Raw genomic sequence first — 14,629 nt, forward strand, 5'->3', positions numbered from 1 at the left:
GGCACCTCCAGCTGACATACAGAGTTTTTCTTCAAAAACCACCCCACTCTGATTTCTTCTCTATGTTAAAGATACATACAAAAAACATTTTGGCTTTCCAAACATCCTCAAAGACAAGCTTACTTATAGTTCCAAGTAAAGGGGAAAAAAATAAATCTCACCACTAGCAAACAGAGGATTTCCATTGCTGCTAACGCTGTTGGACCATGATAAAAGAGAAGTCTTTATGATTCACTAAATAGCTATCTCTAGCTGTCCAAAAGCATATACGTGCTCAGTAAGATCAAGAGTCAGGCTACAGTAACTTGGAATGACAAAAGGGGGGGGGGGAATCTTATTTTTTTCACTGTTTGTTTGATCAGATGCAAATCTCAGGACATAACTCAACATAAGGTAGCATATGCCCTTCCTATCCTCAGGTACTTCTTTCTTCAAATTCTCATACAAAATACTGAACTCTGAAGTTTTTCTTCCCTGTAACCTCCTAACTGAAGAAAGGCCATTAGAAAAGACCCATTACCTTCCTCACCAGCTCCTTATTATACAGATGGTAATACTCTACCCTAATGAAGAAGTCTCCTGTAGTAAAGCAAGATCCCCTTCTCCTTGAGGAAGATTTTGTCCTCACACTGCCTTTTCAACAGACAAGCTATTTTTATATCACTTAAAAGTAATTCAGCATCCTAATAGCAGTTTTCAATAAGATGCTACAAAAACAAACAAACAAAAAAAAAATAGAAAAGCCCTCAAAGATCTCAAACTTGAAATACAATATGCATGCAACTTGGCTTCTTTCTCTTTCTAGGATTTTCCTGTCAGATCCCTCTCCACTAGGTCTTGAAAGTGTGATCAATCCATGTTTATTGCACCTCTTCAATGAAGATGCACAAAAGTAAACTGTTCGCTATTTCATAAAATCTATTTTTGCCCAAGGTATTCTGCCAGTAGATTACATAAACAGGCCACAGYTGAGGTGATAGTCAGACACTTCAACTATTTACCAAGCATTGTTTTGGTTATTTTTCTTCTTTGTCATGCAGAAGTAAAACAATAATAATAAAAAGAATCTCCATGACAGATACAAAGGGTCCTTAAATGTTTTGATTCCTGAATGGGATATCTAGTGCTACAGAAAACAAGCCAGCATCAGTATTTTTCATCAAGGACAGGGAAACTTTCTTAAAAAATTATTTTTAAAAAAGTCTCATGGAAATAACTGAGTTCACTGAAACCTAACCTTTCTGTAAAAATACATTAGCTTTCATTTGTGCTCATCATTCATTAAAAAAAATAAAATCTCAGTCATTTTGAAAGCAAATAGAATTATTCTGTATTCACTTGACATTCTGAAAGCTTTATTTAAAAATTTCTATTTTCAGATGCTGAAGATTTCTTCCACTTTTTCACTGACTTCTCCCCTCTCTCCTTTCTTTACTATAAATGCATAGGAGTGATGTAAGATCAGATTAACACAAAAATTTGGTCAGGGTGACAGCTCTCCACATTTTCTGCTGTGTTTAGCAAGGACAGGAAAAAGCTTTAAAGTCTTCAACTGAAAACATGAAATTACTTTTTTGTTTTGCTGACAAAAAAACAATGCATAAATCATGTTTTTTTTCTCTGCAACACATTTTGCCAGAGGAAGAGAATGGAATCTCTGAACATCATTTCACTCTTACACATAACCATCCTACTACACGATCTTTTTTTTTTTAAAAAAAAAAAAAGAAAAACTCTTAAAAACCAGTCATAAGCTGTTTTGAATTTCTCGAAACCAAACTAATTCCTCTTTAATAGAGCATCAGGAATGAAAGAAACCAGAACAAACAGAACTTAGCTTGAACTGTCACACTCAGATGTTAAAATAGTTTTCAACATCCTAAAAATTCACCTGTTAATAGCCTGTGCTTTGGCTGAAGTCATTACCAAAAAGTGTCAGTTTGTTAAATAGGGATTTTAACTAATCCTACATGGTTCAGAAATATCTAAATCAAAGATTTTGGAAATCAAATACATCAGTCTCTCCTTTGGTATATACAGTAGCAACATATACCAGCCACTCCYTTTTCTTGGGAAATGGCRTGCTACTAGACATCACATTGGCATGTAATTTTACATGAAATATCTAGGTGCACCCTGGATATTTACATAAGGAGACAGAGCTACAAACTCATATACTATTGTGCATTAACTAGCCCATTTAAGTAAGCCTAAGCAGCCCTACATTTCACAGGAAGTAATATCCCAACTGATACAAACCAATTTATTTATTCCATAGGAATGTCCTTTGCAAGACAGTCATACAGCATAGATAGCGAATTGTAAATTCAAATTTTACTCTGCAATTGCACTGTACCTGCACAACTTATCATATTGCAAATAATTTTTAAAAATCTACTTTTCAAAAGATATGAATAAACACTTAAGAAAGAATATTACCATACTTTCTCCAGTCCACAGTAGGAGGCAAATTCAGCCATAGAATAAAGTTATTTAGTTCATTTAAGTAGGATGGCAGTGAATGGAAACCTTTTTGGTTATACCATACCTGCAAAAGAGAATGGATATTGTAAATCAAAATGGAATGAACACCAGATCTGAAAGCTCCCAAATTTTAAAGAATTGCATAAAGACATCTGAGATGAATGGTCCTGTTTAGACCATTAGAAACCTTTAGAAAAAGGTGACCTAGGCAAAACAATCTTGTAATCTGTCCAGGTCCTTCAGAGTTTAGCAGGTTGTTTTTCACTGCTGGAGATGGTCAGCTATCTTAATTAAAATTGAAATTCTCTGGTTTAATGGAACACACTCTCCCATCCTTTACACACATTTGCTCAAAAAGGAGGAAAAATAATGCAAGAGTAACATTTGCCAATTTAATTGGAAACAGAGATCAGGAAAACTAGTGTTACAAGTGCAGAACATCAGTTTACGAAATTTCGAAAGGACTTAGATAAGTAATACCTGCAAGCAATTCATAGTATAAAATATCTAGGTCCACAGTATACTCTAGAAAATGGGGAAAGAAAGAAACAAGGAGGCACCCTTCACATTGYAAGTATGAAACTATTCCATAAAGGACAAAGCTGTGGGTCCGCAAGCAATTATGAGCAGTTTGTTAAGCACAGAAGAAAGAGAACACAAGTAAACTTTAAAACAGAGAAGGCTCCAGCTCTGAAGAGCACAGAAAAGTACTTTTGCTGTAGTGCATGTTTTAAACACACTCAAAATCCACACTCGCAGGCCTTAAGTCTCCATGTGCTAGAATCAGTGCTAAGAAATAGCCTGATGTGTCCCCAAACTGGATATATTGGGTTCTAAGTTTTGTTTTCCTTTGGGAAATCAATTCCATTTTTATGCTCACTACTGTTAATCACACTGCCTTTGACATTGCGTTATCCATACTGAAAGCAAAGTCAAAGCATTAGGTATGTTTGTTTTTAGTTTTGGTGACACCTTTAAAATCTTCTTTGGTTACTACCCACTCCTCACTGCACAGCAGCCCTTCATCTGCTTTTTTTGTTCATACAGTTGAAGACCTCTTTGCTAGTCGCTAATCTGCATTTTGTCCATTTTAGGGTGATGCTGAGCACATCTCACTTTRTGTCTGCACTCTGAATCATACTGCAAAGCACACATATTTGATCTGGATTTTAAATTACATAGGGACCAATAACTTTCCAAATCAAGCAGTGCAGAGCCTAGCTCAAGATAGCTGCCTAGTATTTAACTCAGTACTTAGAATAATGACTACACTGTAGACAATTTTTAAGATAGGGCTTTCTTACTGCGATTAACAWCCTCTTAGGATTTCAGCTGTCCTAAACCCTTTCTGAAAATTATCATCTATACAGTTAYATCCTCAAAACTCCCCTAAAGGTTGTTTCCTCTTCATTCAGATGCAAGACCTAAACATTTTTTACACTTTTATCTTGAGTATATTTTAATCCAGCAGTTCATTCATGTAAGAATATCTGGCCCTCACCATTGCTAGGAGCATTTATTCTCCAACTTATACATGGGATGATAGTATATGCAAAAACAACAGAATTCTTAATAGTATCTCTCTTTAACAACTTCTGTACCAAAACCTGACCATCAGAACCTAAAACAATTCCCTGAAAATATTACTAATGCGTGTTTGAAAAATCTCTTCTCAAAGTGATTTTGACCCAAGCAAACTCTGCTTATCCACAGTAACCAGTCTTACTTCATTCCAGACTAACCTCATTAATGGCAATGCCAGATCATACCACAGCTTCATCTTTGCTTCCTCAGTTGTGCTTGCACTATGGTACTCATGTTCTGTGATATGACTATTAATCCCATACTCTACCTGATACTCCCTACCATGTTTTTGAMATGCCTTTTACAGTACTCAGTTTCAGATTGTGAATAATTCTAGCTTCTTCACATTTTATCCAGGATACTAACAGTAGCATATATTTCACTAACCACTGCAAATAAATTTCTATCAATAACTATATAATTTATCAGACTTTATACATTTTCTTCCTTCTTCATTGACTTGTGGTATTCTTATCAATTGCTATACTTGTTTTTCCTCTCTTTATAAATCAAAAAGAGTTGCAGCATTTCACCCACTGCTTTTCTATTGTTTGTCATCTGAAAGCTCTTTTTAGTCATGGTGTTGTAAACCCTGCCTTAAGAGTCTTCTTTAAGCAAATGCACTCCCAAAATTGAACATCTATCAATACAGACCTCTACYATTTATTGTGCTTCATTAAGCTATGAAGTTTTCTCCTCTATTCTGTGTTACTAAATGAACTCCAAAGAATCAACCAGAAACCCTCACACCACCACAATTTCCAAGCATTTTCATAATCCTAGGATATCCTACAATGATAATACATGTTTCTTCCACAACCCCTTTCATATGCTTCTGGCATAAATCACATTATTAATTTTCTGCATCTGTTCTTCTCATCCAGATGTTCTCTTCCATACACAACTCTCTCTTCTGAGTATTGGTGTAAATTTCTAAACCACTCTTCTTTATTTCCCCCCCCCCCCCCAATATTTACTTGTGCCTGTTATTGCATTCTCCAGTTCTCCAGCTACAATCTTTACGTGGACACTAGTTCCAGGCTACGACTGTTTTYCCTGATGCATTCTTCTCTATATTTCCCAGCACAAGTGTCTAATCTTCATTTCTATTTCCATCTCTTAATAATGCTTTTCTTCCAATTTGTTTTCCTGRTTACCTATTTCTTTAGGTCTTCACACTGCACTTTGCTGTTAGGAAAGGTCTGCAACATTTTAGTTGTCCATGCAATTCCTTCCCATCTATTCTATATCATGTGTTCAAACATCAATCTGAGTTTCCACCACTGGTTTCTCCTTTGTCTCTCATTTTTAAAACTATCTGCCAAAAGCTCTACTARGGACTATTTCAGATAAGAACAACTTTGATCACAGACCACAATTCTTGCAAGCACTTTTCCCATTTTCTACTCTGTTCTTTATATTATCTTTACAGCCGCTTCAATATCTCATCAGCATCTTACATCCCACATTTAAAGAAAATAAACAAGTCTCAAACTCTCTCTCTTTAAAAATGAAAATCCTTTGTTTTCCTCCAGTTCAGCTCYCCCAAATTACTATATGTACTAGGTTTCCCATTCTTTTATCAACAAGAGAGCTCCTTAAAGAGAGGAACAGAAAGAGTAGTCAAGTATCCAGGAAAAAGTGCAAGTCTTTCCACTTCTGGATAAACCTAGAGCAAAGGAACAAAAAAAAATATATGAGCAAAAATAGTCAGTCTTTTACCTCCACATACTTCCATTTCTTCTTCTATCTTGTTTGGAAAAATTTGTGCAGAATAGAAAGTTAAGCACACCTAATGAAAATCCATTGCATTTACATTCATTATATTGGAAAAAGGCAATTAAAAAAACCAATAAAGCAAAATTCTGATGATACATCCACTTTTAACTGAAGCAGGGTAAAGGTCTCAAATATTCACAGAATACCTTAGAAATATAATAATGTGACCAATATTCAAAAGAATATACAACAAAACACAACAGAGCATTGTATGTAACAATGTATTTCAATATCCTGCACAGTAATTACAATTCTTCATTCAAGCTAAATTATGTAACTGAATCAAATTACTAGGAAATAACTGAACTAAGGCTGGATATTTAATCGCTCATAATCTGGCAAAAAGGAAAGAGAAGTGTCTTTGAGTTGCTCTCTTCAACAGAAGATATATTTAAGCCCCTTTTCTGAAGTCTTGTGGCTTATTCTAAATTGATTGCAAAGCTAAAATAAAAACCATACAAATATTTAGTTCCAGCTGAAATACTTGGCATATTCTCTATGCACTATGCACACAATATAGGAGGAGGGCAGAAAAAAGATAAGCAATACAAAAAAACCATAGATTAACATAGTTGATTTTGTTTTTTTAATCATCTTCCACCCATAGTTGACAAAATTCCTTCCCCAGACAAAACATTGCTCCTTCCCACATTAGAAATACATAGTGCAAAGATGTGTTTTCCATTGTTCCATACCACCTATACTTATACCTGTTTCAGAATCGTGTTYGACTGATGTTTTGGCTGACTAACCTAGAGCCAATCATGAATATTGAGTGATCAAGAAAAAAAGATGAGAAGGGAGAGAGAAATCCCTGAAGATATCTGGACAAAAGTCATTATGGGGAAGCAGACAGAATGGGTATTTTGACTGCAGTGATGTAGCTTCCTTCAGATACTTTTACTAGCACTGTACAGTAAAGYCTYGAATATCAATCTTTCAGATTAGAGCTTCAAAATGACAGATAAATTGCCGTTCATGAYTATTTAACTTTCCATATGTTCTTCCTATTTTCAATAATCAAAAAACCCAGCAACTATGATATCATTATGGAATGCTTCTTGCCCATCTTATCGAAAGAAACCAAGGAATATAGAGTCAGGAAGCCTGGAAAAATCAGGAAAAACAAAGTTGAGAACTTGTTGCCATGTAGCAGGAATCAATGTCAGTAGTCAATGCTTTTAATCAGATATGTTTGGCTTATGGTAGATATACGCTCTCTCATGCACGTGCACATACACACTACTCTGTGTACGTAAGTGGAATCTGCAGCACAGTGTCACAGCAGCACAGTGTCATAGCTAAAGTAATAGACCTCTTTCAGAATTTGAATAGGCATTTTTACTTTGAATTGGAGAAAYGCAGTTGGCTCTTGCAGTGGAGGAGAGCAACATAAGGATTCAGACATTTTCTAAAATGAAATGAATCGTACAGGATGACTCTTCAGATGCAAATTTCCCRTTTTATTTCACAACAGGCTATGTAAATGCTACATTCACTGCCTCATGAACAAGCCTGAAAGGTCAAAGTAAAAGTCTGGTCATTAATTACTGAAAGGTTAATGCAATATTTTGACATTGCATCACTTGAAAGCCACTTCCAGGAGGYAGTTTAGATAACACAGTGCCCTTTATAAATCTACTCTACTATTTTCTTTGGCTCTGAAATACGAAGCTTACTCACTAACAGTGTAACCATAATTTATCCTCCTGCTGATGGCAGGTGGAGCTGTGTGCCAAAGACATTTAAAAAAAGGACCCTCACAAAAACCACAGTGCAGGCATGTCAAAACAAGTGTCTAAAATGATTAAAGATACATAGGACAAAAASAGTAGTCAGAAAAATACATCTTAGTGCAATCCTCTAGGACTTCAAATTCCTAATTAAGAATTGATGGAACTGGAGTTCAAAGAAAACTGGGTACAGAGGGTGAATGATCTAAATGAAAATATATGAGTTGATAGGTAGATTTTTAAACAAAACTACTATGGAAAAGGCATTGCAAAYAGTCAGCATTTTTGCAAAATTAAAAATGAAATGATGCGGCAAAGATTGGAGAATATCTACATCTTGTATTTTGGGATAGAGCTTAGCTAGGTTGCTCTTTCTCTTACTCATTTGTAAGAGCAAATAAAACCTAGTTTCTATTCAAAAAAAAATGTTAAAAGAAAAATTATGTCTCTCATGTTCTGACCTATAATGCAGAAAGTCCAGCTTTTTTAAAATGAAATCTACCTCTTAACATATCTGCTTCAGCTCAAATACAAAAATAGAGACAACTCACTGAGATTCCTCAACACTCTTTGGAGACTGCTGTTCCTCTCCTTGCTACTGGTCTACATTTGCATAGACATCAAAAGAACCTTTCAGGCATTCCTAAGGAAAAAGATCTCCTGCACTGTTAATTCCGTTTCAGCCTTTAGATCCCATACCAAGTTTTCACAGTATGAAAATACTGTATCTTTCCCATGTGTCTCAAAAGGCCTCAAGAAACGGCTCCTGCTTTGAGAGTTGCACTTAGACCAATCGCTCTGTTCCTGTCTCTCAGGGGCAGCTCCAGACAGAAGATGGGGGCTGAATGGCAGTGTAAGACAGTACAATCTGCTATCAGAAGAGACTCAGATGTCAAAATCTGTCCTATCGGACAATTTCAGCAAGTTACACTCCTGTTTCTCTAGGGAAAAAAAAGGGAATAATAGTTGCTTATGTTTGAAAAGTGGATTACAAATGCAAGGTGGTATATTTCCTATGCAGAAGTAGACACTTCTAAAACCTTCATTTTTTCTTTTTTAAGCAATCAAATTAAAGAATAGGGGGGAAAAGGGAAGAAAAAAATCTAGCAAATATTCCTAGCATTCCTTGCAGAAATGAAATAACAATCAATAACAACTCTTTTTTAAAAAAAGTTCAAAGGACATTTGTCAGTTCTGATACTGAATTTTTGTAGAACGCAAAGAATATAAAAGATGATTTGGGCTAACTACTAGCAAAGAAGTTTTAAAGGTGAGCTCAGATTTTAAAGTAGCTTCACAAGAAAAAAAAAATCACAGAAAGCACATCATTAGACTCACTTAAAACTGGATTATTCAGAACACAGGAAAATACTTTAAGAATTATGAACAGAAAAATGAACTGTAAGATCTAGAGGGTTTCTCCCAATTCCTACCACAAGGATTTTATCTAACAATTTATTATTTGTTTTTATCTAACAATTTATTATTTGTTAAGCACTGTAAGGTATGGAGCCCAAACAGATAAGTGATACATGCACGCATGCACACACGCGCACACACACACACACACACACCTTACCTTGGCCAGAGGCTTGTATTTGGTGTTATTCAATTTTAGATCTTGAAGTTCAAAGGCTGTCTTCTCTCCAAAAGACCAGCCACCATATCTGACAATATAAGGTAATAGTAAATTACCTGGCTTAAGCTTTGTCTTCCTTAGTAGTCTCTTCTGACAATACAAGTGGAAATATCTATATTAACGTTGATTTATTCCAACTGAAAGTAAAACCGACCCCCTCACAGCTGGTATCAGAGAACAAAGTCTTGCCAGAGGGTGGGATTGGGTGGGGAGAAAGGGGAGAACCAGAAGCAAGCAATCAGCCTTATTAGTGCAAAGAAAAGATGAACTTGAGCACAAGCACCAATATTTGACTGTCTCTAAGAAATGGAAACTATATTACTTGTCTTGTGTAGATATGTAAGTTTTTCTGTGAGATGTTGAAAACACTCATTGCATGGCAAGAGCAGCCAGGCCATGCCTACAGGCAATTATCATGCAACTGTTGGAGGAAACTCTGAGAAGTTACCGTGGGGGAGGCTCCATGTTGTCTTAGCCTGGCTACCCTGATAACAACTAACAGAAAAAGGCAGCTACCCCTCATAACCCAAGTGATATAGGTCTATGCTTTGGGTCAGGAAGGGCAATGTTTTATACACAAAGGATAAACGTATGTTATGTATTTTAAGTTACCTCGGTTTGTTAGAAGGCCTGACTAAATATTCTTCCACAAGGAACCCTGAAAGATTATACAGAATATATCCTTTCTTGTTCTTCACATAGGGAGCAGAGACATTGAGACTTGGACACATCTGGAAACAAYATACATAAAATCATTAAAACACTCAAAAATCTGTAGCATTACATTTAGCCATATTTTTGAACTTACACTCAGACTTTATGGCATTGCTTTTCAACTGTATTTGCCTTTCTCAGCTTTGATAACTTTTCAATAAATTATGTACAGTTTTATGTTTATAAGGCATCTAAAATAATTGTAGCTGTCACCTACATATCAGAGCCACCTTTGATTTCTCTTGCAACTCTTAGCTTTGTTTTGAAAGCATCAAAACTTTTATACAAGTTTGGAAARGCTTACAGCAATGAAAAAGGCAACAAGACCTATGGTTGTCATTACTCACCTGCTGGGTCTGAAAACAAACACAAAAAGAGCAGAAGATGAATACAGGGTGAAAATTCTAATCCATATAACTTTTTTTTTTTTTTAGGAAAATGTTTTCTAATGATTTTTGTGATATTCTTAATGATCCAAGGAAAAGGAATCAGATATTATAGCCAGAGGTTTGGGAAACCTCATAAATAAAGATAACAAAAGAAAAWTTTTAATATTTATTTGACATATGAACTTTTTACAAGGCAAAAGTCACTATCAGAGATTCTGTTTTTCCACAGCTCACAGACAGAGGCTCTGGCTCCATTGGTAAGTGGCTTCTTCCTGCTAACACACTAAGAGGYCTCACCTGGAGGCTGAATTCCTATTCCCATTTTAACCTTTTTGCGTTCTAAATATATGTGTCTACAAAAAAGGAAACATGTTCTTTGCCTAGCAAGTCAAAAATCAGTTTTTCCCCCTTCTGCTTTTCTCAAAACCATAGAACTRAACTTCAGATCCAATTCTTATTCTAAATAACTTCTTTCTTTAGTAAGGATATAAATATTAGGTGCAATGGTCTCATTTAGGCAAATAAATTTGTCTGCATAGCCTCAGTTTCACATCCTCATTTATTACTYTTCTCAATTTCAGTGCAAGTCAGCAGGCAAACTCACTAGTCATGACAGTCAGAAATTCTCTCCCTTTCAAGATCTTTTCCTTCCTCAAAGGCTATTTGCAAACATTAGATCCAAAGCAAAACCAAATTCCAATAATAAAATCTCAGTCACAAGCAGATCTCCTCGTAGCTTGTCAGATGCCCTTTCCCTTTTGAAAGCAGTCTTCCAGCTTGTCAATGGTTATGTTTTAACCATGTACYTGCACATTTTCTAAGCAAAGTCCTGTATTGCATTTAATGTGAAGTTCTGTCTGCTGCCAAGAGCTCAGCCATCCTTCATTCGTGTTACTTTAGATCAGCCTAGACTCATCTCTCCTGTACACATATATTTTCTATCTGGTTATCCTGAATACTATAGAGCTGTTTTGAAGCTTTCCACTCTAGCTTTAAGAACTGCTGGTTAACTGAAAGTAAAGTGTTTCACAAAATGGTTTCATGGTTTTCCTGAGGACATATGAAGTCAGGAGTTTCATACTCCACAGCTGTAGGACAGCTTCCCAAAACAAACTGTCCCAAAATGAAGGGTTATAAAGGTTTCCAGGATATTCTGAGATGTCAGTCATGTCAATTCTAGTCACTGCCTGTCTTGGCTCCTTGAAAGAGCATATTCCACTTTGTAAACATTGCAGTATGTTTTAGTATAACAAAGCATTRGGTTACATCACTAACATTTTTCAAAAAGTATATAGTTTATTCCAGATGCAAAGCTTAAAGAAAACTCAAAATCTGATTAGTTCTACATCTCAGTGTCATTTTTACTGCTACTACAGACTTAAGTCAGTAAACTATTAGGTATTGGTTTAGTCAGTCTTGACATTCAAATTTATGCAAAACTGCACTTCAATATACCTTATGTGAAAGTGTATGCTGCTGTCTTTTTCTTGTTAATTTGTTTCCAAGATATATGTTTCACACAAAGCACCATCACAATAACTCATTTCTCAGAGAGGCAGTAGTTTTACAACATTAACACAATAGCTGCAGACTTTCTGCCAAGACTGTTCAGGTCCTTTCCCTGAAGACTTCAGAACATGTAGCCCAAACATTACAAGAAATAGAAGCAAATCTCCAATTATAACAAAGCCAGTACTCTGAGGGTTTACTTCCTTATCTCCTTCTCTCAGAACTGCCTCCTCTTCAAAAAGAAAAGAATCAGGGAGAAAAAAGATATATGTGTATGTATGTGYATATAAACACATACATATATATATACACACATGTATATATAAAAATATATATACACACACAATTACATGGATGCCTGCGTGCATACTATATACTATGCATATTATATATAAAAGGACATACCACCTGTTCAGCCACACAACCACATGAATATTGGTGTGAAGTAGATTCCATCTGCCAACATGAATTATTTTTCCTAATGCAAAAAATCATAACAATAGGAATAACCATTAAGATAGAAAAATACACTACTTAACAGAAAACAAAACACAGAGCAACAAGTATACATGGCATACTGATCACCTTCTTCGTATTCTGTTACAACAGCAGTTAGGCATGAAGCTATATCAGTTTTGTTCATTTGGACCAAAGTAAAGTCACTAAAATATTTATGCATAAAAGCAATGAATTAGCTGTACACCTGGTGTTTGCATGCATAAGATAAGTGAATCATGGTCACCACTCTGCATTCCTAACTTCAGAAATCTGGAACTCTTCTTAATAAGCACCTTAATTATTGTCTAACCTTCAGTCATATAGATACCAGACTTGATCAAAATCCTCCTGAAATTAATGGGAAAGCAGTCACTGACTTCTAAAGGGATTTGGATTGGACCTTTAATAAAGAAGTCTACTTATGTACGTGGATGCTAGCTTCTTCATCACAGCATATTTGTTATTAATCTCACCATGCTAAGAAAAGCTTAAGACAGTTCAAATTATATAGAATAAAATATTGAATTTACAGCTTATTTACAACATTTATTTTTACCATTCTTTTACTTTCAGAGCCATAAATATTTTAAATTATTTTTTAGCAGATGCATTCAGTAAAAATTATTCTTAGTCCCAACTAATGGCTAGTGATTTTTTACTGTTACGTTTTATGGAATAAAATTGCTATTATTGTTTTTTCATCAACATTAGAACTTCTCTGTCAAATTAGCAGCAAGAGTTAAATCAGCATAGAACAGTTTTAGTGATTAGTTACACTGTACACAGTTACCCTTGTTGTGCATGTATACATGTGTGGTCCAAATCAGAGAAATGTCTCAGTAGGATCTGAGAAAGGTCTCCTAGGTTATCATCTTCAGTGCTGCTCGAAGTGGGCCACAGAAAACAAAACAAAACCCAAACATATTAATATTATGTTACGACTAATAGAGCTCTAACAGAACAATATTTAGTTCTATTAACTCCTTCAAGACTCTGACATGTTTAGCAAGAAATTAAAGAACTACAAAACCCACACATAAGGAATATATCAAAACAACGAAATGATCTCGTTTCAAAAAACTAAGACAAAATGTTTACATATAAAGAAAATTCAACACAATTATTAAACAAATATCAGCTTCTCAGAGCTTCTCATTATAAATATGCAATCCTAACTATGTGCACGCCTTTTTTGTCTTTTGTTTCATTTATAAATTCGAACAGCATCATGTTATCTTTATGAAGATATTTGGATATCTGTCTGGTAGAGAAGAATATCTGTATCTGTGATATGCAGTTGATACAGACAGAGTAATTCAGAGCTGAGCTACAGATACCGTAGATACCAGAAAAATTATTTTAAAACCAGCTTAGTAGGAAAGGCACCAGGCTTTCTAACTACTGTATAGCACTCCTAAACCTGAGAAATTTTTTTTGAGAAAGTGCCTTCAGATAACAACAGCTAAATAAGATGAAGCATGGAAAGAGTTGTTTTAATACACTTATGCATTTATGTATAAGTACTCATGGCTGGAATTGAAACAGAATACCCAACCCATATTGCTCCTCAAAGAAATTCTGTGTGTAATACTTTTCTATTTTTAGGTCCCCATCATAGGTCCCCATCATAATAATCTACAATAATGTAATAAGCATCTGAAAAATAAAGTTATTGTGAAAAATGAACTATTTTTCTTCCTAGAGAGCAAGCAGCCTTTAAAATATGAGGACTCAAAGGTAAATGTCCCAGAATCCTGGATTATTGATGATGATGGATGAGCTCTTTACCTAAAGAAGGATTCTGCTTTCTCATAAAGTCCTGGTGTCAGCTTGAGCRAAGGGTAATCAATAGCCAGTGGCTTCACACTAAACAAGGCCATTGCCATTGCAACAAAGAGAACAGGCAGCAGAACATTTGACAGACTCCCTCTCCAGTCTCGCCTAACATGGTGAAACTTCTTCATCAGAAGGGCAACAACTTGCACRAGAACAAGACTGGCTCCACGCACACTCAAGGCATGCGTAAGTGAGATATCTGAGTGAGGCAAAAATAAACAAACATGTAAATAAAAGATCTTTTGACAAATGTAAAATGTAAGTTTTCATATGCTACTACATTTTCTTTTATAGAACACAATAGTCTCTTTGACAGAGAAATAAAACTAAACAAACCTACACTATTCTTCTGGATGGAGTACCACAATCCCCATAGTATAGCTAATTAGTTTTAGCTATAAAGGGAAAACAGATGTTCAGCCAACATTACATSTCATCGCTATAGCTTCCTGTGTACAGCTAAA

General features: G+C 35.3%; 1 protein-coding gene across 1 annotated transcript in view; it reads right to left on the minus strand.

The window, feature by feature from the left end:
- ABCA13 (ATP binding cassette subfamily A member 13) overlaps positions 1-14,629 on the minus strand; it is a 202,159-nt gene that overhangs the window by 61,268 nt on the left and 126,262 nt on the right. Inside the window, exons 42-47 of the mRNA XM_085305455.1 lie at positions 14,118-14,364; positions 13,120-13,209; positions 12,237-12,309; positions 9,832-9,950; positions 9,160-9,247; positions 2,440-2,548 (exon numbers count right to left, since the gene is read on the minus strand). Coding sequence (XP_085161581.1) covers positions 2,440-2,548; positions 9,160-9,247; positions 9,832-9,950; positions 12,237-12,309; positions 13,120-13,209; positions 14,118-14,364 — 726 coding nt within the window. The remainder of the gene's footprint in view (positions 1-2,439; positions 2,549-9,159; positions 9,248-9,831; positions 9,951-12,236; positions 12,310-13,119; positions 13,210-14,117; positions 14,365-14,629) is intronic.

This window comes from Rhea americana, unplaced genomic scaffold, assembly GCF_003343005.1.
Source record: "Rhea americana isolate MKP2758 unplaced genomic scaffold, rheAme1 scaffold_220, whole genome shotgun sequence".
Lineage (NCBI taxonomy): Eukaryota > Metazoa > Chordata > Aves > Rheiformes > Rheidae > Rhea > Rhea americana.